Source organism: Bufo gargarizans, chromosome 5 (assembly GCF_014858855.1).
Source record: "Bufo gargarizans isolate SCDJY-AF-19 chromosome 5, ASM1485885v1, whole genome shotgun sequence".
Lineage (NCBI taxonomy): Eukaryota > Metazoa > Chordata > Amphibia > Anura > Bufonidae > Bufo > Bufo gargarizans.
The window spans coordinates 90,271,176-90,296,626 of record NC_058084.1 but is presented as its reverse complement, the minus strand read 5'-3'; the positions used below and the strand labels follow the sequence as shown (position 1 = coordinate 90,296,626).

The 25,451-nt window shown below is 44.4% G+C and overlaps 1 protein-coding gene across 7 annotated transcripts in view; it reads left to right on the top strand.

Moving 5' to 3' along the window:
- Positions 1 to 1,026: 1,026 nt before the first annotated feature.
- The window catches only part of VPS13B (vacuolar protein sorting 13 homolog B), a 988,099-nt gene continuing 963,674 nt past the window's right edge, over positions 1,027 to 25,451 (top strand). For 6 of the 7 annotated variants that reach the window (XM_044295329.1, XM_044295331.1, XM_044295327.1 and 3 more), the window contains exons 1-3: positions 1,027 to 1,136; positions 4,944 to 5,124; positions 23,850 to 23,993. In XM_044295329.1, the coding sequence (XP_044151264.1) occupies positions 4,978 to 5,124; positions 23,850 to 23,993 (291 nt within the window). In that variant the 5' untranslated portion in view covers positions 1,027 to 1,136; positions 4,944 to 4,977. Of the gene's footprint in view, positions 1,137 to 3,272; positions 3,368 to 4,943; positions 5,125 to 23,849; positions 23,994 to 25,451 lie in introns of all 7 variants that reach the window. The other variant, XM_044295328.1, reaches the window with a different exon arrangement.

Sequence of the window (25,451 nt, the reverse complement as noted above, 5' to 3'; positions counted from 1 at the left end):
TTGTCCCCCCCCCCCACCCCGAAATCTACAGCTTGTAGTGGTGTTTTTTCACTGTTTTTAGCCCACTGACATCCATTTTTTTTACACTGCTTTAAAAAACCGCATGTGTCAATTACAATGATGGCGTCTTTACATAGTCTAAAAAAAAGCCAAACTAAATTTATGTGTGACGGACGCCTACAAATGCCTAAAAAAATGCTTGAAATGTATGGCAATTGTTTTCACAAGCAATAAAAAGTAAATACATGTTTATAAGCAATAATAAAACACCAAAAAGACTATTTGTGTATGAAGGGGCTTTCCAGACCAGGATCATGGGGGCGGCCATCTTGAATGAGCTGTTCCTCACAGCATTTAGAGAGATGCTTTACAGCAGACAAATGTTCCATAGACACAGGAGGGGACGTCACTGACTTCTATGGAGAGTTTTCGAAGTATGCTGTGTGACCTGTGCAGAGGTCAGGGGGGTGTAGATAAGCTGCGATATTAACTATTGTGAATGGTGGATCCAATGTTATATATGCAGAGGCGATATCTGTCAGTGTAATCCTGTCTCTAATGATAATGCGAAGACTGCAGTAAAGTGATCTGTACAGACCATGAAGTGGCCCCTATCATTAGGCTTAGGGGCCAGTGCAAAAAAAAAACTGCAAGATTTTAGGATTTATTTTAAATACAGGTGTTGATATGGAAAATTAAAAAATAACCACCAAAAATTATTTAAAAATATGATTTAAAAAAATAGTTAATTTTCTGATGAGACATTCCCTTTAAAAAAGACCAGTCAGATCCACACATATAGCGTCCATAGCAAAGATAAGATTCCCCGCCATTTTTACAGAAAAACTTTGAAAAATATTCATGTCCTCGTTGAATGCAATGTTATGTTTTCCATCCTTTCAGGTTTACTGTAAATTCTCAACTCCACGTGACCCAGTGAACGCCCCGCCCCTCAAAGTGATTGACAGCAGGGCTCACGTCACATGACCCGGACCTAAGTTCCGGCAGCCCGGCTGGATGTTTATATGACGTCACATCCGCTTTCCTCCATATACCCGGAAGTGTGGGTAGAACTTCACGTTGCTCAGGCTGGCAGTGGAAGTGCCGGGACCGGGTGGTAGCTGCGGGGGTCTGGTGTAAGTTTTTTTTTAACTGACACGTTACTGCTGTGCCTCAGAGCTCCTAGCTGGACCGTGCGGTGGCTGCCAGCGGTTATCTGCTGCCTCTGTGTTTCCCCGTCAGCTGTTGTCGCACTACAAAGCCCAGCGCGCCCTGTCAGCTAGAATTTCTCAGTCCCAGCTGTCCTGTCAAAGCAGTCACTCTGGATAACTCTATAGGGTACACTCCCCAATAAATGGTCTCATTCACTGTGAACCTTACTGTCTGTGGTGACCTCACAGCAACATGATGTTCCTTGGGTTAGCCGGTGTCAGGCTGTGTGCACACTGAGGCGCGGAGACCCCGGCTGACATTTATGGGTCATGCACAGGGGTGGACTGGCCGCAGACCTCTCATGGCCTCTGGCCAGGTACATAACCATCGGATGCTCTCAGCATGAATTAAAGGGGTTCTCCAGGCTTTGAATATTGATGACCCATTCTCCGGATAGGTCATCGATATCAGATCGCCGGGGGTCTGGCATCGTGGACATCCACCGATCATCTGTATGAAGAGAAGACGCACACATGCTGTCTCCCTTTTCTCTTCATGCTCGCTCCTGCTGTGTCTATGGCACTGTGAGCCCCTTCTCTTCTTACAGCTGATCGGCAGGGGTGCCATGTGTCGGACCCCCGCCAGTCTAATATTAATGACCTATCCTGAAAATGAAAAGCCCGGAGAACCACTTTAAAGTAGGAGCGTCTGGTACTTATGCACCTGGCCCGTGGATGCAGGTGCAATCCTGAACTCAAATGTATTACTGTCCTCAGGACATTGATACTGATACACTTGAATACTGCACTAAGGACTGCCGTATTTTGTGCTGCACTATAGTATTGCTGGTCCTGCCTACTTGTGTAGTCCCTACCTGCTTGTTTGGACCCGCCTACAATATGGGGGTCACTTTTAGGTTTCCAGGGCCACTTTATGTTCCCAGTCTGCCCATGGTCATGCGCTGAGATGAGTGTATGGACCCTACATAGCATCTCCCGGAGGCTGGACGGCCCTGTGTGCAGGTAATGAGGAGAATACCTCCATGAGATGTGTATAGCGTCTGACAGTAAAATCCTTCATATGGAATTATTGGTGTATAGGGGGTACAGCCAGAGGAAGCCTCACACGCCTCTATAAAGAAAAAAAAAAAAAAAGACTCCTCAGGCCTTGTTCACATTTCTGTGTCCATTTGACGTTCATGGAAAATCTGTTTGGTCCGTATGTCTGTTCACCCTCTGTGTATCACCCCAATTCAACAGACACCGCTGAGCTGAAAATTAATTTCAAAAGTATCTTCTACCAATGGTCCATGAAAAACCGCTGACAAAACACAGACCCATAGACTTCAGTGGGTGTGACTGGGCCGCATCACTGACCAAAGTAGTGCATGTCTCCGTGATTTTTCCACTGGAAACCGCTGACGTGTGAAAAACACATAAATCAATGGATCCGTGTGTTGTCCGTGATTCACTGAAGTGTGAACTAGGCCTTCAGCCTTTCACTCAGTCAGTGGGGGAGATTTATCAGACTGGTCTAAAGGAAAACTGCCTTAGTTGCTCATAGCAACCAATCAGATTCCACCTTTTATATTTTATTTATTGCTTCAATTATGGCTAAGGGCTCATGCCCACGACCATGTGCTGTCTGGGCCCATGTTGCAGACCGCAAATTGCAGTCCGCAATGGACGGACACCGACCGTAGGGCAGCCACATGCGGATCGCGGACCTATTTACTTGAATTGGGTCCGCAATCCGCATCCGACGGTACACACCGCAAAAAAGTAGTGCATGCACTACTTTTTTTGCGGTGCGGTGTGACGGACAGAAAACCCATAGAAGCACTCCGTAGTGCTTCCGGTCCGTGCCTCCGTTTCGCATCTCCGTGATTGCGGACCCATTCAAGTGAATGAATCCACGATCCGTGGCGTGGGGTTCACACGGCCGATGCCCGTGTATTGCGGACCCCCTGTATGTGGCCCGCAATACGACCACAGCCGGGCAACAGCCGTGTGCATGAGAAATGTTTGAAAGTCATGGCTGAAAGAAATGTGTGTGTAGGAGATTATGGTTATATTCACACTCGGTACATTTTCTGCAGCTGTCCCTTTTATCTAAAACAGAACTTGCAGAAATTCATAAAACGGCTACAGAAGAATCTCAATTCAGGTGAATGGTACTGGAGGATTGTGCAGACTGAATACAATTCTAGTCTTAGGTCAGTAGACTTTTCATGAGGATGTAAACAACATTGGGGTAATATATCAAACTGGTGTAAAGTAGAACTGGCATAGTTGCCCATAGCAACCAATCAGATTCCACCTTTCATTTTTAATGGCTCCTTTGGAAAATAAAAGGCGGAATCTGATTGGTTGCTATGGGCAACTAAGCCAGTTCTACTTTACACCAGTTTGACAAATGACCCCAAGCGTGTTCCAGGTCAAAGACAGTAAATCGAGATGTTGGAATGATGATGAATTGAAACATAAGCATTGTTCTAATATACATAATTTAAAGGCAATCTGTCCCCAAGTGTATGCCGCCCTGTCTGTGGGTAGTATAATGTAGTCACAGAGACACTGATTGCAGTGCTGGATCAATTACTTTTTTCTTGCAATAGTTTTCCTAAAATCGCAGTTTATTAGCAGTAGCACACGTCCTCTCATTCATGATCTGTGGCTGCCGTCCTGCCGCCGAATGAAAACTGTCAGTCAGCAGCAGAGGACTCCAGGACACGCACAAGTCATTGAGAGGACTCCAGCACTCAACTTCCGCTGCAGCCGATGAACTGTTATTGGATAACTAAAGTCTAAGTCTAAATCAGGGGGTCAGCAACCTCCAGCACTCCAGCGTTTGTAAAACTACAACTCCCAGCATGTTTCATTAATTTCTATGGGAGTTCCAAGAACCGCCAAGCAAGTATGCATGCTGGAAGTTGTAGTTTCACCACAGCTTGAGTGCTGAACGTCGCTGAACCCATGGTCTAGGTAATTAGGGTTCTGTCCATGCTTTCTGGCAATATAAACCTGGTGACAGATTCCCTCTAAAAGTTTTCTTGAAAAGGCTTAGGACTCATGAACACAGCCATTGCCCCACCGTGGCCGTATTGCGGCCCGCATACGACAGGTCCGCTATACACGGGGTGCCGGCGTGTGCACCCCGCATCACGGATGCGGACCCATTAACTTGAATGAGTCCGCAAACCCAGAGATGCGGTGCGGAAGCACGGATCGGAACCCCACGGAAGCACTACCGAGTGCTTCCGTGGTGCTTCTGGCCATGCCTCCACACTGCAAAAAAGTAGTGCATGCACTACTTTTTTTTTTGCGGTGCGGATCGCGGACCCCATTCAAGTGAATGGGTCCGCGATCCGTATGCGGCTGCCCCAAGGTCGGTGCCTTTGCATTGCTGACCGCAATTTGCGGTTCGCAGCACGGGCCTGGCCAGCACAGTCATGTGCATGAGCCCTTAGTCTGTTTTGACATCTGATGTAGGCTGAGCCCATTGAACTAAATGAGTGGGGTTTGTCTGTGTAATTTATATAGGCCCCTAATCTTCCTGAGCAAGAGAGAGAGCTTCTTTGCAGCGGGTCTTTATTTAGCCTATATGCCCTAATAGAGTTGAGAGGCTACAACTCCCTGCATTCTACAATCAATTCTTTGGGAGTTTCAAGCAAGTGTGCATGCTGGGAGTTGTAGTTTCACCACAGCTGGAGTGCCAGAGGATGCTGATCCAAGCCCTAATAGAAATCACTGCATATTTACATTGTTTTATTCTCTTCCCCCTAAATACAGATAAACAGACGTCGGCTCCTGGAAGTGTTTAACGATGTTGGAGTCCTATGTGACTCCGATTTTGATGAGCTATGTGGATCGATACATCAAGAATCTGAAGCCCTCGGACTTGCAGCTGTCGCTCTGGGGCGGAGATGTTGTGCTTAGTAAACTGGAATTAAAACTGGATGTTCTTGAACAGGTATATTGCCTAGTTTGGAATTTGCTTCACATAAGGGTACTTTCCCACTAGCGTTTTTCTTTTCCGGCACTGAGTTCCGTCAAAAAGGCTCAATGCCGGAAAAGAACTGATCAGTTTTATCCCCATGCATTCTGGGGAGAGAAATCCATTCAGGATGCATAATGATGTCTTCAGTTCAGTCATTTTGACTGATCAGGCAAAAGATAAAACCGCAGCATTCTACGGTTTATCTCCGGCGAAAAAAAAACTTAAGACTTGCCTGAATCCGGCATTTTTTTCCATAGGAATTAATTCAAATTACTGGAATGCTGGATCCGTCCTTCCGGTCTGCGCATGTGCAGACAGAAAAAAAGGTGTAAAAAATTAATTCTGGATCAGTTTTGCCGGATGACACCGGAAAGACGGATCCGGCATTTCAATGCATTTTTCTGACTGATCAGGATCCTGATCAGTCTTACAAATGCCATCAGTTGGCATACTGCTTGCCGGATCACTATGCCGCAAGTGTGAAAGTCCCCTAAATCGTCCACTTGACCGTTCCCTGTTGCTTTTATAACAGTGTACAGGTCCTTCTAAAAAAATTAGCATATTGTGATAAAGTTAATTATTTTCTGTAATGTACTGATAAACATTAGACTTTCATATATTTTAGATTCATTACACACCAACTGAAGTAGTTCAAGCCTTTTATTGTTTTAATATTGATGGTTTTGGCATACAGCTCATGAAAACCCAAAATTCCTATCTAAAAAAAATAGCATATCATGAAAAGGTTCTCTAAACGAGCTATTAACCTAATCATCTGAATCAACTAATTAACTCTAAACACCTGCAAAAGATCCCTGAGGCTTTTAAAAACTCCCAGCCTGGTTCATTACTCAAAACCGCAATCATGGGTAAGACTGCCGACCTGACTGCTGTCCAGAAGGCCATCATTGACACCCTCAAGCAAGAGGGTAAGACACAGAAAGAAATTTCTGAACGAATAGGCTGTTCCCAGAGTGCTGTATCAAGGCACCTCAGTGGGAAGTCTGTGGGAAGGAAAAAGTGTGGCAGAAAACGCTGCACAACGAGAAGAGGTGACCGGACCCTGAGGAAGATTGTGGAGAAGGACCGATTCCAGACCTTGGGGGACCTGCGGAAGCAGTGGACTGAGTCTGGAGTAGAAACATCCAGAGCCACCGTGTACAGGCGTGTGCAGGAAATGGGCTACAGGTGCCGCATTCTCCAGGTCAAGCCACTTTTGAACCAGAAACAGCGGCAGAAGCGCCTGACCTGGGCTACAGAGAAGCAGCACTGGACTGTTGCTCAGTGGTCCAAAGTACTTTTTTCGGATGAAAGCAAATTTTGCATGTCATTCGGAAATCAAGGTGCCAGAGTCTGGAGGAAGACTGGGGAGAGGGAAATGCCAAAATGCCTGAAGTCCAGTGTCAAGTACCCACAGTCAGTGATGGTCTGGGGTGCCATGTCAGCTGCTGGTGTTGGTCCACTGTGTTTTATCAAGAGCAGGGTCAATGCAGCTAGCTATCAGGAGATTTTGGAGCACTTCATGCTTCCATCTGCTGAAAAGCTTTATGGAGATGAAGATTTCATTTTTCAGCACGACCTGGCACCTGCTCACAGCTGCCAAAACCACTGGTAAATGGTTTACTGACCATGGTATTACTGTGCTCAATTGGCCTGCCAACTCTCCTGACCTGAACCCCATAGAGAATCTGTGGGATATTGGGAAGAGAAAGTTGAGAGACGCAAGACCCAACACTCTGGATGAGCTTAAGGCCGCTATCGAAGCATCCTGGGCCTCCATAACACCTCAGCAGTGCCACAGGCTGATTGCCTCCATGCCACGCCGCATTGAAGCAGTCATTTCTGCAAAAGGATTCCCGACCAAGTATTAAGTGCAGAACTGAACATAATTATTTGAAGGTTGACTTTTTTTGTATTAAAAACACTTTTCTTTTATTGGTCGGATGAAATATGCTAATTTTTTTAGATAGGAAATTTGGTTTTTCATGAGCTGTATACCAAAATCATCAATATTAAAACAATAAAAGGCTTGAACTACTTCAGTTGTGTGTAATGAATCTAAAATATATGAAAGTCTAATGTTTATCAGTACATTACAGAAAATAATGAACTTTATCACAATATGCAAATTTTTTTTAGAAGGACCTGTATTTTGTCATTGACACGGTAGCACGTGGCAATTTTTTTGTGGAAGAAACACTAGAGGGCAACACCAGTGTGCTGTAACAGCAGGATTACTGAACAGACAGCCCCGGGGTACTTAATAGGTCCCCAGGGTTGACTGTAGATGGTTGCCCTAATCTCTGATTGGGTCACTAGGAAACCTGGTGACCTGATCATAGGTGGGAGTACCCTTTGATCATGGCCTGGTCACATAACCTGAGCTGTTAGTAGATCTTAGAGCAGGAGTGCTTCGAGAGCTGCAAACCCGCCTCTACTACAGCGACAGCAAAGGATGTCGCTAGAGACTGAGGACCTGCATCGCCTGCTGCCAAAAGACAGTGGGCGATCGTTAAGGGGTTATATGCTATGGTATTTTTTATTCCTCATCTTTTTTAGTAATAAAGAGAGCCAGTTGTGGAGGCATTCAGATATTTTTTGCACACACTTGACAGAGCTGTATGCCGATAAAATGGTATTCTGTTGGTTCAAAGTGGTCTTGGAAAACAAAATAAAAATAAGGCTACTTTCACATCTGCGTTTTCCTTTCCGGTTTTGAGATCCGGCAGAGGATCGCAAAACCATAGGAAAACGCAACAGTTTGAATAATACAACCGGCTGCATCCGTTCAGAACGGGTCAGATTGTATTATATCAAAAACAAACATGCCTGATACGGCATCAAATACCATTGGGCACTGGATGCATTTTTTTTGTGTCTGAAAATATACGGATTTGGGACCATTGACTTACTTGGTTTTTGATGGCGGATTCGGCATGTTCAGCTTACCATGACGCACACAAAAACGCTGCTTTGCAGCGGTTTTCTGTCCGGTATGGGAATGCAACAAAATGGAACGGAATGCATTCTGGTGCATAACCGGATCTCAAAACTGGAAAGGAAAACGCAGATGTGAAAGTAGCCTTAAAGTGTTGCGTTTACAAAATACTGTATTTGTGTGTCATTTGTGTAAGTTCATAAAATAGTGCAGTGTCTTTGTGTTACACAAAAGAACAGCAAATAGTGAAAACTGCCTGTTTTGGACTTTTCCCCAATTTTTTTTTCCAGTGTTCACTGTGCAATACATACAGTGTGTTTTGCAGGTTGATAAGATTATAGCAATGCCATTTTTTTTTTTTTTGTTATACCACTTTTGCACAATAATTAGACTGCGGGCATTTCATCTAATCTGTGGCAGGAAGATCTCTCTCTGCCGATGCCACAGTCTCTGCCGCATTTGCACATGCTGCTGACTCTTCCGACCAGGTCCCGAGTGGATGTGTGCGCTTCTCTTCCTGTTCAGATGCAATTACTACTATGCGGCCACATCCATTCGTGACCCGGGCACAAAAGCCCGCAGTCTGTGCGCTAATAGATCTTCCTTCCACAAGTTAAGCCTTTGTTAGACAGGCATATCAGAAGTGATTGTCAGGAGGGAAGCGTTCTTTCTTGGCAATCGCTTGCCAGCTAGCGGAGGTGACCGCTGCTTGTTCATCGGGCAATCGGCAGCAGTATTACGCTGCAAGATGATGCAAATCCTCGTGTAATACAGCCTTTAGTGCCAACTACTGATTAGATGATGTGAGATTACTAGAATGTCTGGATAACCTTTTTTTTAAAAAAAAGGATTTATTTTTGTGTCGCCATATTCTAAGGGCAGAAAGCTTTTTTTATTTTACTGTCAACCTTTACATTTTGAGGTGAGTTGTATTTGTCAGTGGCACCATTTGGGGTGCATATGATGAATTGGAGAAAAAATGTATTCATTCTACGTGGGAATGGAAACGAGCTGCATTATTATTCAGCACCGCCACCATGAAGAGGGCGTGCAGGTTGGCAGCCCCATGTCTACAAATAAATGGCATGATCGATTTGGATGCAACAACCCCTTCAAACAGTTGACAGGATAGGGTGGCAAAAGTGAGCTCCCCACCAATCTGGTATTGATCTAAAAAAGAAACTTGTTTAAAGGGGTCGTCCATCTTTTTTTTTTTACTTATTTAAATTTCTACCGCTGCATGCTGTAGCTGTGGAGAAAAAAAAACATACTCACCTGTACATTGGACAGGCCACAAATATTAAAATCCTGGAATAACCCTTTAAGGCCCAAAGCAGCCACATTTTTAAGGGGTCAAAGCTAGACCCTAGCTGCAGCAAGACCACTTTTTCTTTGCACAAGGGGTAATTACCTATAAGAGTATATTCACAGGCAGCAGGTTTTGTTGCAAAACTTTGTGTGAAAGAAAATCAATTTCTTGCATCTGAAGAGCAATAAACCCCCCCCCCCCCAAAAAAAAACAAGCAGATGAATGAGACACTTTCAGAATTTTTTGTGACATATCTGCCACATGTGAATGGACTGTAATAGAACCTCATAACAGTCAGGTGATGTCAGAACATACATGTGCGATGTTCTAGAGATGGAGGCCTGACAATCTTCCTTTTTAATTTTCATAGGTCTTGGAAGGTATTCGTTCTCTTTGAGGAGAACCATCTGGTGTAGGGAGTCCTACAGGCAGTGGTGCTCCCTGCGAAGAATTATGCAAATTATCTCTCTTTTAGAAGGATGAAAACTGTATTTCTAGTGATAACCTATAGGTAGCTACCCTGTGTGTCAGTGTCTGACCTATTAAAGTTTTTTCAGTTCATCCCTCGTTAAAGCACAACAGGAGGATGCTCCCCTTAGACCTTCTTGGGACAGGAAACAGAGAGGTTAAAAAGGTCCCTCCAACCGCCAATGTTCTTCCTGTCCTGTTCCTGGAAGGACGCAGAGAAGTTCCCTGCTCTAGGGTTGAAGAGATTCTACAAGAACTTTATGGTCTAAGGCTGGCACTAGGATCAGGGGGTATTGGGCCTCCCCTTCCAGGTCTCAAATAGCCTTGCTAAAACCTCTCGGGGTAGAGGTCTCTTAGCAGCCCAGAACCCACCTGGCGGTGCATGGCTTGCTGCCTGACTCTGTGGAGTCCGAGCCTATAGGTCGGTTCTCTGATGGCCTGGGATCGATCGTTGGGTTCATCCTCATCCTTCCTACCCTTTAAGTGGCTGTGCCAGTACCTCTTATGCGGAGATCCCCTAGCTTGCTCCTAACCCTGATGAAGTGAGTAATGCAGCTTGTGGTTACCTTACTATGGATGGCTATGGGTTCATGGAGCTTAGATCCGCTGTTCCTTAACCTTGCCTCTGTGCATGTGGAGTTCAGCAGGATCGCGCCTCAGTGTGCCTAAAAAAGTCAGCAGCTGGAATGGGGCCTTTTCTCCTCTCCTTACCAACGCTCTGTATGCAGGTGTTGGCAGAAGCTGTGTGAAAATATTGGTGCTTGCTTTGGCGGCACATACGCCAAGATTGGTAAGCAAACCAGGCAAACTACTTGTCAGGTAAGTAAACCAGCTAGATTGCCTCAACAGTTCTAATGGGAACTCAAACGATAGTAGCATCACCTAATGAACATTTTCAGGCTGCATTCAATTGACAAGGTCGCAGACTTAAATCTTTTCATGTCTAGCAACCTGGCTTAGTTTATCTGACTTGTTTCCTTTATCTAGGAAAAATTATACTGTGGGCCTGCTGCCTATGTGTTGGGCCTGCTGCCACCTGCTTCAGTACATGGCTGCCGCTTGCCTCTGTACCTGGCCTGCCACCGCTTGCCTCTGTGCCTGGCCTGCCGCCGCTTGCCTCTGTGCCTGGCCTGTGCCTGGCCATGTTTCAGTGTGTCCATATTCTGAGAGCCATAGTTTTATTTTTTGGGCGATTGTCTTAGGATCTCATTTTTTGTGGGCTCAGATGACGTTTTGATTGGTACTATTTTGGGGTGCGTGTGACTTCTTAATCGCTTGGTATTAGGGTTTTACCGATATTATCGGCCGATATTCAGGATTTTTAATGTTATCGGCATCTATTTTGTCGCTATACCGATAACGTATTGGGAACAAGGATCGCGCTGCTCTCGGCGCTCTCCGCGTTCCCTCAGCAGCACAGGGGAGAAGGAAGCAGTGTCTCCCTCCCCCCTGTGCCGCTGCTGCCACCAATGAGAGGAGGGAGGACAAGAGAAGGGGAGGGGTTGTGGCCACTGCGCCGCCAATGAAGATAATTTTCATTTATTAAATTCAACAGGAGGCGGGAGCTGGCTGCAGAATCACATAGCCGGCTCCCGACCTCTCCCGCCTCCTGTATATGAATTAATGAGTTATCTTCATTGGTGGCGCAGTGCGCCCCCCCCCCCCCCCCCCAAACCCCAGTATTAATCTATGGTGGTGCAGTGCACCCTGCCACCCAATCCCCCTATATTAATCATTAGTGGTGCAGTGCGCCCCCCCACCCAAGCTCCCCAGTATTAATCATTGGTTGCAGTGGCCACAGGGTCCCCTCTCCCCTCCTCCTCACTGGCAGTTCTGACCATGGCAGCCAGGACGCTATTGAAGCCCTAGTTGCCATGGTAATCTCCCTGATGCTGTGTGCACAAAGCACAGGGCAGCAGGGACAGTGTGAGGTCCTATTCACCCTGATAGAGATCTATCAGGGTGAATAGGACAAGAATATCGGTATAAATTATCGGCTATCGGCCTGAAAGTTCACAGATTATCGGTATCGGCCCTAAAAAATCTATATCGGTCGATCCCTACTTGGTATTAGACTTTTTGTGATGTAAGGTGACAAAAATTTGCTTTTTTGACAGTTTTTATTATATTTTTTTTTACGGTGTTTACCCGACAGTTTAGGTCAAGCATTTTTGAAACAAAAAAAATAATGTTTTAGTGTCTCCATAGTCTGAGAGCCATAGTTTTTTTTTATTATTTGTGCGATCAAGTGGATCAGATTTATTTATTTTTTTAAATTTGAACCCTTTGTAGCCATTTTAAACGCCCGTTATATGGGTTTACTGCCGTCATTTATTTCATTGGGGTCTGACTGGTCATGAAAACGGCAAAAAAATTGGACATGTCGGTTTTTTGGGCAGCCGCTATTCCATGTGAATAGCCCTATAGACTTCAATTGGTTGTAAAAATGTCCTTTACTTAAACGGCTGTCACACAGCGATTTTTCACTTTCTCGTGAATGAGGCCTTACTGTACGTTGATGTTCCTAGTCATGTTTCAAGGCTCTTTAGTGGGTGACCTATAGGTGGCACTAGAGAGACAGCTTTCTTCCTTCTAGAGGAGAGCTTATTTTTTTGAACTGGTTACACTTGTCTGATGTATTTATTTATTTTTTCCATCGACACTCACAATAAGGCTCCATTAACACTTGTGTTCTTATTTCTCTGGCAGTTTTATTTGCCTTTTGCTCCTGGAAAAATCAGCAGAAACCTTGGACCAGTTATAGTTCAAAGTAGAAAACAAATATGGATCATAATGGATCCGCCAATTGGATCTTAACCGATCCTGACCTTTGCCTGTGCCCTGTGTTAGTGTAGATGTAATAAGATGATTTTTTTTTTCTCACTTTTTAAAAAAAAATTCTGCACAAAGCCCAGGCTCATAATAACTGTACACAGATTGTCTAGAAAATAAGATTAGAAAATACTGGAGCAGGAACACAGAGCAGGGAGCACTGAGCGCAGTGTCAAGTATCAGATGTGTATTATTTTAGGAGGGTGGAGAGAAATTGGACTTTTCAAATGTTCTAGATAAGGTAGTAGACATAACATTTTTAATAAGGATTATGCTGCGAGGGTGCCAAAGTAAATCTCCACAGTGAAACACATACAAATCTTATTTCTCTTATAGGATAAGTCGACTGTAAGATCCTTAAGTTTTATTCAAAGGAGAGAATATTTCTGCTATCGAAAGCTCGGTGCTCATCAATCTTAATTAGCTTTTGGCTTATGAAGTGTTTGGGCATTGTTACTTCACACTGGGCGTTTTTGTGTAACAATGTTCTGATCTGAAACCAAATTTCTTGGTTGCTGGACACCATGGAGGAATATGGCGCTGGCTCATGAGCTGAGGCGACACCATAGCTGGCGGTTTGCTGCTGTTATACAGTGTCCGTGATCAGAGGCAGCTCCAATCACGCCATTTACCTCCTTTTTCATGAAGATTGAAACCTGAATTTGTGCAACTTTTTTTTTTTTTTTTAACCTGGTGGTTGCCAATAACACTAGAAATTAGTCAGTGTTGTCTATAGCCTTTAATACATTCTTGTAGCTGCTTGCCTGAAATACAGAAGTATGATCAGAGCTTATTTCAGAACAAGCAATTTTTCCATCCTGGTCCGTTTTTACAATGGATTTCAATGTGTATATGCATATGAGCATTGTTTTTCAATTTTATATATGTTTTTTTAAATCGAAAATCATTTTTATTGATTTTAAATAAAACTATCAATAAAATACACATTTGTACACAATGACCAGGATCCGGTCAGTCATTTACATGGACAGAAACTTGATGCAATGACATTACAGAGTAATACAAAAATTTTGTTAGATAAATTTAACTTTGACCCAACATCCCCCCTCCCCCCTCCCTAGTATTGTCTTGCAGAGAGATGACTACACCACCTTACCCCCACTGTATTTTATTTAAACAGCTCATCAAGGACGTCATAACCACATTAATATGTAGCTTAAACTAAGATAAATGTCCCATTAAGGACATTTATCTCAGGCAATCCCTAGTCAGTGCTAGTGAAGCCAAGCTCCCAGATTCTATCCAGCCTTGCCATATTGACCAGAATTTGTTTGGACATTTCCTCTTGACATAGATTCCTCTTTCAAGACGTAGAATCGTATTCATCCTATTTATGTATTCCTGTTTGTTGGGAGGCCCATCTCTTATCCAATGCTTAGTGATTAGAACCCTCGCCTGGAACAACATTCTGTGAATACATAAGGATAATTTATCATTTAATCCTGTGGGATCCAGTATACCCAACCCACAGATTCTGGGATCATTGAGCAATCGTATCTGAGTTGTTACGGCTATGATTCCTCGTATCTCTTCCCAATATTTTCCCAACTCTCAGCAGTTCCATACCATATGAAGCAGTGTTGCTTCCGTTGCGCCACAGCTTGGGCATGTGGAGTCCGGCCGCACACCTATTTTAAATAGAAGTTTGGGGGTTCTATACACTCTGTGTACCAGGTATAGCTGAGAGAGTCTCTGAGATTCATTAAATGTAAGACTAGAAGTTAAAACCAAGATGTCATTCCATTGGTCTTGAGATATTGTCCCAACATTTTCTTCCCACTTCCCTTTTACCACCAAAGGGGTTGAGGGGTTAGTGGCGTCTAGAACATATTTATATAGGTGGGATATCAGACCTTTGGTAACCCTAGCTTCCAGTAATTGTTTCACCACAGGAGGGGAGGCGGCAATTACTATGTTCCTTGGAAATTGCGCTTGGTATGCATGTCTTAATTGAAGGATTGTTTTTCCATTTTTAATGGCCATTTTGCATCCACTTTTACTAGCTGTTAAAAAACTGAAAATGGCCCTCAGGATACATAATATTGCACATAGCCTTCAGTATGAATATTGAACCCCTTAGTGCCCCCAATATATGTAATACCCCTCTTAGTTTCCCGTAGTATATAAGGCCCCTCTTAATGCCTGCATTCTATTTACAGTAAGGTCTCTCTTAGTTGACCCCATGTATATATGGTCCTTCTTAACCACTTCAGCCCCGCTAGCTGAAACCCCCTTCATGACCAGGCCACTTTTTACACTTCGGCACTACACTCCTTTCACCGTTTATCGCTCGGTCATGCAACTTACCAGCCAAATGAATTTTACCTCCTTTTCTTCTCACTAATGGAGCTTTCATTTGGTGGTATTTTATTGCTGCTGACATTTTTACTTTTTTTTGTTATTAATCAAAATGTAACGATTTTTTTGCAAAAAAATGACATTTTTCACTTTCAGCTGTAAAATTTTGCAAAAAAAACGACATCCATATATAAATTTTTCGCCAAATTTATTGTTCTACATGTCTTTGATGAAAAAAAAATGTTTGGGCAAAAAAAAATGGTTTGGGTAAAAGTTATAGCGTTTACAAACTATGGTACAAAAATGTGAATTTCCGCTTTTTGAAACAGCTCTGATTTTCTGAGCACCTGTCATGTTTCCTTAGGTTCTACAATGCCCAAACAGTAGAAAAACCCCACAAATGACCCCATTTTGGAAAGTAGACACCCTAAGGTATTCGCTGATGGGCATAGTGAGTTCATAGAACTTTTTATTTTTTGTCACAAGTTAGCGGAAAATGATGATGATTTATTTTTTTCTTTTTTTTCTTACAAAGTCTCATATTTCACTAACTTGCGACAAAAAATTCTAGGAACTCACCATGCCCCTCACAGAATACCTTGGGGTGTCTTCTTTCCAAAATGGGGTCACTTGTGGGGTAGTTATACTGCCCTGGCAATTTAGGGGCCCAAATGTGTGAGAAGTACTTTGCAATCAAAATCTGTAAAAAATGACCGGTGAAATCCGAAAGGTGCACTTTGGAATATGTGCCCCTTTGCCCACCTTGGCATCAAAAAAGTGTCACACATCTGGTATCGCCGTACTCAGGAGAAGTTGGGGAATGTGTTTTGGGGTGTCATTTTACATATACCCATGCTGGGTGAGAGAAATATCTTGGTCAAATGCCAACTTTGTATAAAAAAATGGGAAAAGTTGTCTTTTGCCAAGATATTTCTCTCACCCAGCATGGGTATATGTAAAATGACACCCCAAAACACATTCCCTAACTTCTCCTGAGTACGGCGATACCAGATGTGTCACACTTTTTTGCTGCCAAGGTGGGCAAAGGGGCACATATTCCAAAGTGCACCTTTCGGGTTTCGCCTGTCATTTTTTACACATTTTGATTGCAAGGTACTTCTCACACATTTGGGCCCCTAAATTGCCAGGGCAGTATAACTACGCCACAAGTGACCCCATTTTGGAAAGAAGACACCCCAAGGTATTCCGTGAGGGGCACGGCGAGTTCCTAGAATTTATTTATTTTTGTCACAAGTTAGCGGAAAATGATGATTTATTTATTTTTTCTCTTTTTTCCTTACAAAGTCTCATATTCCACTAACTTGCGACAAAAAATAAAAAATTCTAGGAACTCGCCATGCCCCTCACGGAATACCTTGGGGTGTCTTCTTTCCAAAATGCGGTCACTTGTGGCGTAGTTATACTGCCCTGGCAATTTAGGGGCCCAAATGTGTGAGAAGTACCTTGCAATCAAAATGTGTAAAAAATGGCCTGCGAAATCCGAAAGGTGCACTTTGGAATGTGTGCCCCTTTGCCCACCTTGGCTGCAAAAAAGTGTCACAAATCTGGTATCGCCGTACTCAGGAGAAGTTGGGGAATGTGTTTTGGGGTGTCATTTTACATATACCCATGCTGGGTGAGAGAAATATCTTGGCAAAAGACAACTTTTCCCATTTTTTTATACAAAGTTGGCATTTGACCAAGATATTTCTCTCACCCAGCATGGGTATATGTAAAATGACACCCCAAAACACATTGCCCAACTTCTCCTGAGTACGGCGATACCAGATGTGTCACACTTTTTTGCAGCCTAGATGCGCAAAGGTGCCCAAATTCCTTTTAGGAGGGCATTTTTAGACATTTGGATCCCAGACTTCTTCTCACGCTTTAGGGCCCCTAAAAAGCCAGGGCAGTATAAATACCCCACATGTGACCCCACTTTGGAAAGAAGACACCCCAAGGTATTCAATGAGGGGCCTGGCGAGTTCATAGAATTTTTATTTTTTTGCATAAGTTAGCGGAAATTGATTTATTTTTATTTTTTCTCACAAAGTCTCACTTTCCGCTAACTTAGGACAAAAATTTCAATCTTTCATGGACTCAATATGCCCCTCACGGAATACCTTGGGGTGTCTTCTTTCCGAAATGGGGTCACATGTGGGGTATTTATACTGCCCTGGCTTTTTAGGGGCCCTAAAGCGTGAGAAGAAGTCTGGAATATAAATGTCTAAAAATGTTTACGCATTTGGATTCCGTGAGGGGTATGGCGAGTGCATGTGAGATTTTATTTTTTGACACAAGTTAGTGGAATATGAGACTTAGTAAGAAAAAACGAACAAAAAAAAAATATATATTTCCGCTAACTTGGGCCAAAAAAATGTCTGAATGGAGCCTTACAGGGGGGGTGATCACCCATATAGACTCCCTGATCACCTCCATCATTGATCACCCCCCTGTCACTGATCACCCCCCCTGTCAGGCTCCATTCAGACGTCCATATGATTTTTACGGATCCATGGATACATGGATCGGATCCGCAAAACACATGCGGACGTCTGAATGGAGCCTTACAGGGGGGTGATCAGGGAGTGTATATGGGTGATCACCCCCTGTAAGGCTCCATTCAGACGTCCGCATTATTTTTACGGATCCATGGATACATGGATCGGATCCGCAAAACACATGCGGACGTCTGAATGGAGCCTTACAGGGGGGTGATCAATGACAGGGGGTAATCAGGGAGTGTATATGGGTGATCACCCCCTGTCATTGATCACCCCCTGTAAGGCTCCATTCAGACGTCCGCATGATTTTTACGGATCCATGGATACATGGATCGGATCTGCAAAACACATGCGGACGTCTGAATGGAGCCTTACAGGGGGGTGATCAATGACAGGGGGTGATCAGGGAGTGTATATGGGATGATCACCCCCCTGTAAGGCTCCATTCAGACGTCCGCATGTGTTTTGCGGATCCGATCCATGGATCCGTAAAAATCATACGGACGTCTGAATGGAGCCTTGCAGGGGGGTGATCAATGACAGGGGGGTGATCAATGACAGGGGGTGATCAGAGAATCTATATGGGTGATCACCCGCCTGTCATTGATCACCCCCCTGTAAGGCTCCATTCAGACGTCCGTATGTGTTTTGCGGATCCGATCCATGTATCTGTGGATCCGTAAAAATCATACGGACGTCTGAACGGAGCCTGACAGGGGGGTGATCAATGACAGGGGGGGTGATCAGGGAGTTTATATGGGATGATCAGGGGTTTATAAGGGGTTAATAAGTGACGTGGGGGGTGGAGTGTAGTGTTTGATGCGACTTCACTGACCTACCTGTGTCCTCTGGTGGTCTATCCTAACAAAAGGGACCACCAGAGGACCAGGTAGTAGGTATATTAGACGCTGTTATCAAAACAGCGTCTAATATACCTTTAGGGGTTAAAAAAAAATCACATCTCCAGCCTGCCAGCGAGCGATCGCCGCTGGCAGGCTGGAGATCCACTCGCTTACCTTCTGTTCCTGTGAGCGCGCGCGCCTGCGTGCGCGCGTTCACAGGAAATCTCGGGTATCGCGAGATGACGCGCCGATGTGTCCAGGAGGAACAAATCAACCACCTCCCGGACGCATCGGCGCGTTAGGCGGTCGGGAGGTGGTTAAAGGGGTATCTAGGTTCATAGCTGAACCTGGTCATATCCCCTTTTTCACCCAGACAGCCCCTCTGATATGAGCCTTTGAGCATTTCATGCTCCGATGCTCTCCCTTGCTTTTGGGCAAGGGCTCTTTGTTTATACTTTTTAGTCCCCTTTGACACGGCCGAGAATTCCGCCTTGCACCCGCACTAAATCCGGACCCATTCACTTCAATGGGGCTGTTCAAATGACCGGTGATTTTCATGCTTCACTTGTGCGTTGCATGAAAATCGCAGCATGTTCTATATTCTGCGTTTTTTCACGCAACACAGGCCCCATAGAAATGAATGGGGATGGGTGAAAATCGCAAACATCCGCAAGGAAGTGCGCATGGTTGCTAGAAGATAATAGGGATGAGCAATCCCATTAAAGTCTAATCACTGTATTATTTTTCCTTATAACATGGTTATAAGAGAAAATAATAGCATTCTTAATACAGAATGCTTACTAAAATGTGCCTTGAGGGGTTAAAAAATAAATAACTCACCTCATCCTGTTGTTCGCAGGTCCTGCTGAATGAAAATGGAATCTTCTATCTTCATTCAGCAGGACCTTGGCTGACGTCACCGCGCTCACCATGTGATGATGATTACGTCATCAAAAGGTCCTTTTCCAGGTCCTGAAAGATGAAGAAAGAAGATAATGCTGGCTGCACGAACAACAGGATGAGGTGAGTTAATATAATTTTTTTTTTAAACCGCTCAAGCAACATTTTAGTAAGCATTCTGTATTAAGGATGCTATTATTTTTCTTTATAACCATGTTATACGGGAAAATCATAAAATCTACAGAACAACGAAACCCGAACTTCAGTGACCACATTCAGTTTTTTCTCACGCTCATGCAAAACTGACTGCAATTGCGTGCCTACTCGCGCGGTTTTCCCGCAATGCACACGCGACGCATCCGGAGAAATTCCGGGACGCCCATGTGAAAGAGGCCTTACACTGTTAGGCCCCATGCACACTGCCGTGTTTCACAGCCGTGTGCGGGCCGTGGAACCGCGGCCTGGATCCCTCCTGAGAGCAGGAGCGCACGGCGTCACTGGTTGCTATGACGCTGTGCGCTCCCTGCTGCCGCCGCAATACAGTAATACACCGGTATGATCTATACCAGTGTATTACTGTACTGTGCCGGCAGCAGGGAGCGCACGGCGTCATAGCAACCAGTGACGCCGTGCGCTCCTGCTCTCAGGAGGGATCCAGGCCGCGGTTCCACGGCCCGCACACGGCTGTGAAACACGGCAGTGTGCATGGGGCCTTAGGTGGAGGCTTCCACCTAGCAGTGTTGCTTGTGGTGTCACCGGCACTAATGAGTAGATTTTATTGCTGCCCTAGCCTGTTTTACAGGCTAGGGCAGCACTAAAGCCCACCCATTAGTGCTGGTGATGTCACCAGGCTCACTGCTAGGCGGAAGCCTCCACCTAGCAGAGACCCGGTACGTCACCGGATCTAATGAAAAAGCCCTTGCGCTTCGCAATTCAGTGCAGGGCAAGGGAGAGTGTTGGAGCATGAAATACTCTGATGCTCATATCAGAGGGGCTGCCTGTCCGGGTCCGCACTGAAGCCCACTGAAGGACTGTCTGCTTTTTACTGGTTGCTGCTAGGAGATGTGTGATATTTTTCAGTTTTTCTTCATGCGCGTGAACAATCCATCAAAAACTGATTGCATCTGTGCAGAAGAGCCACAACAACTTAAAGGGGTATTCTGGTAAAGTAACTTCATTTTTGAAAACCAGCATTAAGGCTGCGAGCTGTGACCTAAACAGAACCGATATCTATAACCAGAGTTTCAATTTACCTTGTAATCCATTTGTCTAGCTCCTGTGTGAGCCTGCAACACACTGAGTATCATGGAGCCTGATCTTCCCTCACTAAACTACAATCCCCACAATCCCTAGCTTCTTTGCTGTGAGTGCTGGTGTTTACTGATTGGCTGCCTGATATACAGCCTGGTCACGCCCCCTCCCCAATCACCAGCACACTGACACGCCCTTTGTTGCACAATAAATTTAGCTAGAGAATTGATAGCAACACACTGAGCATGCTCGACCTCCCAAAGGCTCCGAACTACAGGTCGAAGCCATGGTAATTCATGAGGAAACACAGCGGGTAGCAGAGGAGGAAAACATCTTTTATAACTACTGAATGGTCAATGTGTGAAATTTACATTATATTAGGTCATTATTGATGATGAATTAGTCTAAAACATAAGTTATATTTATGGCAACCGAAATACCCCGAAATAACAGATTTGAAAAATTAGGGGAAAAAAATTCTGTTTTCCACGGAGAACTCGGGCAAGCTCCATATCACTATTGTGAAGGAGACCTAAAGGGGTTTTCCAGGAGTAGAATATTGATGGTCTATGCTCTGCGACCTCTTCCTAGGCCAGTGACATCACGTTCATTGGTCAGATGGCCTATTTGCATCTCAGTCCCATTCAAGTGAATGTGCCTGGGCTGAAATACCAAGCACAGCCGCTTGTACGGCACTGTGAGGAGGCTGCAGCACCATGGTCTCCTCAAACAGCTAATCGGCAGGGGTGCTGGGAGTCGGAACTGCATCAATCAGATATTGTTGACCTATCCTGAGGATAGGCTATCAATATTGAACTACCAGGAAACTATTTGTGCTCTTTACAAGTGCCTGTACCAGATGCCACATGCCCTCAGAATCCACATGTGGATTAATGCTAATTGCTGTTGTGCATCTGTATTTGAGATTTGAAACCAAAGCATGTAACGGTGCAGCCAGCGATTAGCAGTAATTTGCATGCTGATCTGGCGCCTGTAGTGCACCGTTTGTGGGCACCCTTAGGAGGTCGGGACTCCTGTACACAGAGCACCAGGTACCACGACTATTTTATCATAATTGGGCTCCATTCAGACATCCGCAAATGGGTCCACATCCGTTCCGCAATATCGGGAACGGGGGCGGACACATTCATTCTCAATAAGGGGAACATACAGGGAGTGCAGAATTATTAGGCAAATGAGTATTTTGACCACATCATCCTCTTTATGCATGTTGTCTTACTCCAAGCTGTATAGGCTCGAAAGCCTACTACCAATTATGCATATTAGGTGATGTGCATCTCTGTAATGTGAAGGGGTGTGGTCTAATGACATCAACACCCTATATCAGGTGTGCATAATTATTAGGCAACTTCCTTTCCTTTGGCAAAATGGGTCAAAAGAAGGACTTGACAGGCTCAGAAAAGTCAAAAATAGTGAGATATCTTGCAGAGGGATGCAGCACTCTTAAACAATCAAGCGTTTCATTCAAAATAGTCAACAGGGTCGCAAGAAGCGTGTGGAAAAACCAAGGCGCAAAATAACTGCCCATGAACTGAGAAAAGTCAAGCGTGCAGCTGCCAAGATGCCACTTGCCACCAGTTTGGCCATATTTCAGAGCTGCAACATCACTGGAGTGCCCAAAAGCACAAGGTGTGCAATACTCAGAGACATGGCCAAGGTAAGAAAGGCTGAAAGACGACCACCACTGAACAAGACACACAAGCTGAAACGTCAAGACTGGGCCAAGAAATATCTCAAGACTGATTTTTCTAAGGTTTTATGGACTGATGAAATGAGAGTGAGTCTTGATGGGCCAGATGGATGGGCCCGTGGCTGGATTGGTAAAGGGCAGAGAGCTCCAGTCCAACTCAGACGCCAGCAAGGTGGAGGTGGAGTACTGGTTTGGGCTGGTATCATCAAAGATGAGCTTGTGGGGCCTTTTCGGGTTGAGGATGGAGTCAAGCTCTACTCCCAGTCCTACTGCCAGTTTCTGGAAGACACCTTCTTCAAGCAGTGGTACAGGAAGAAGTCTGCATCCTTCAAGAAAAACATGATTTTCATGCAGGACAATGCTCCATCACACGCGTCCAAGTACTCCACAGCGTGGCTGGCAAGAAAGGGTATAAAAGAAGAAAATCTAATGACATGGCCTCCTTGTTCATCTGATCTGAACCCCATTGAGAACCTGTGGTCCATCATCAAATGTGAGATTTACAAGGAGGGAAAACAGTACACCTCTCTGAACAGTGTCTGGGAGGCTGTGGTTGCTGCTGCACGCAATGTTGATGGTGAACAGATCAAAACACTGACAGAATCCATGGATGGCAGGCTTTTGAGTGTCCTTGCAAAGAAAGGTGGCTATATTGGTCACTGATTTGTTTTTGTTTTGTTTTTGAATGTCAGAAATGTATATTTGTGAATGTTGAGATGTTATATTGGTTTCACTGGTAAAAATAAATAATTGAAATGGGTATATATTTGTTTTTTGTTAAGTTGCCTAATAATTATGCACAGTAATAGTCACCTGCGCACACAGATATCCCCCTAAAATAGCTAAAACTAAAAACAAACTAAAAACTACTTCCAAAATTATTCAGCTTTGATATTAATGAGTTTTTTGGGTTCATTGAGAACATGGTTGTTGTTCAATAATAAAATTAATCCTCAAAAATACAACTTGCCTAATAATTCTGCACTCCCTGTAGTGTGCTCTCCGCATCCGCATTTCCGGAGCGCGGCCCTGAACTTCCGGGCTTTGGCCCCGAACTTCCGGGCCGCGGCTCTGCAGAAAAATAGAACATGTCCTATTCTTGTTCGCAATTGCGGACAAGAATAGGCAGTTTTATGGGGGGTGCCGGCCAGGTGTTTTGCGGATCTGCAATACACCATGGGCCCTTAATGGGCTTTAGTGTGCAGAGCAACAAGTACATCATATAGAAATTAAAGGGGTTATCCAGGATAGGTCATCAGTATCAGATCTGCGTGGTTGCTACTCCTGGGACCCCCGCCAATCAGCTGTTATGACATCACTGTACATCGGTCACGTGGCCTAGTTACAGCTCAGCTCCATTCAAGTCAATGGGGCTGAGCTGCATTACCAAGCACTGCCACTATAAGATGTACGGCGCTGTCCTTGGAAAGCCGCTGGGATCTAGTATCGCTCACCAGGAGTCCTGAGAGCGCAGCGGCTGTCTGAAACAGCTGATTGGAAGGGGTGCCGGAACTGAGACCTCCGCTGCATAAGTCATCGTTATCTTTCCCAGGATATACCCTTTGAGATTTGTGTTCATGTTATTCATGCCGTCTAATGATTTGGTTTTTGTTATTTTCCTTAGGAACTAAAGCTACCATTCACATTTCTCAGTGGTCACATACACGAGTTACGGATTCATGTACCATGGACCAAACTCGGGTCAGAGTCTGTTGTGATAACCATCAACACTATGGAGTGCATCCTGAAATTAAAAGATGGAGTACAGGTAAGCCATCCGCTTGTTTGCATTTGTATTAGTATTAGTCACCGTTTTGTGATTTGTAATCGTGTTGTGGGACAATATTGTTCCTTTATATTGGATAATAATAAAATAAAGAATGGGATTGTATCATTTGCCTCCAATGGGCGAGAAAATCTTGGAATCATGAACAGTCAGTGGGGGAGATTTATCAAAATTGGTGTAAAGTAGAATTGACTTAGTTGCTCATAGCAACCAATCAGATTCCACCTTTCATTTTCTATTGGAGCTCTGAAAAATGAAAGGTGGAATCTTATTGGTTTCTAGGGCCAAGTAAGCCAGTTCTACTTTACACCAGTTTGATAAATCTCCACCAAAGTGTTCTGACCAATGGACTGATCATTTTTAGTAGAATAGATGTAAAGATTACCGTGAACATGTTCGGATTGTTAACCATAACTGTGATGTCTATGGCCGCCATAAAAATAATTGTCAAGTACAGAGCAGATTAAATGAAAATTGGACGTGGACCTATTCATTTCAGTCTGGCTGTAAAAGATGCAAACAGAACACAGTGTGCTATCCGCATCCATATGTCTGTTCAGCGGCCCCGCAAAAAAAATAGAATGTGTCCTATTTTTGTTCTACAGGGGTTAAAAAAATGATAGCATGGACACAGCCTCATTGGGCAGACTAGATGGGCCAAATGGTTCTTATCTGCCGACACATTCTATGTTTCTATGCATGTGAATGAGACCTAAGTTTGACTTTAAAATCCTTTTCGGGTGGAATTTATCATGACTGCCCTATCGCACACTATTCGGGGGGGATACCATATAACCTTGCGGAGAAAGACTTACTGGCTTGGAAAGTCTTATAGGCCAGGCGTAGTGACGTCATCAAAGGTCCTATTGCTCACAGATGAAAACAGAAGAGATGCCGGCTGCGCGAACAAGTGGATTAAGGTGAGTTAAATAATTTTTATATTTTTTTTTTTAACCCCTCCAGCGCTATTTTACTATGCATTCTGTATTCAGAATGCTATTATTTTCCCTTATAACCATGTTATAAGGGGAAATAATAATGATCGGGTCACCATCCCGATCGTCACCTAGCAACCGTGCGTGAAAATCGCACTGCATCCGCACTTGCTTGCGGATGCTTGCGATTTTCATGCAACCCCATTCATTTCTATGGGGCCTGCGTTACGTGAAAAACGCACAAAGAGGAGCATGCTGCGATTTTTCACGCAACGCACAAGTGATGCGTGAAAATCACCGCTCGTGTGCACAGCCCCATAGAAATGAATGGGTCCGGATTCAGTGCGGGTGCAATGCGTTCACCTCACGCATTGCACCTGCTCGGAATACTCGCCCGTGTGAAAGGGGCCTTACATCTGGTGGCATCAGAGGCAGAGCTTGCTAAGAGCTGATTTGCATACGCTCTTCCCTGTCATACACTAGGCTTTATCTCGTTTGTGCTTGT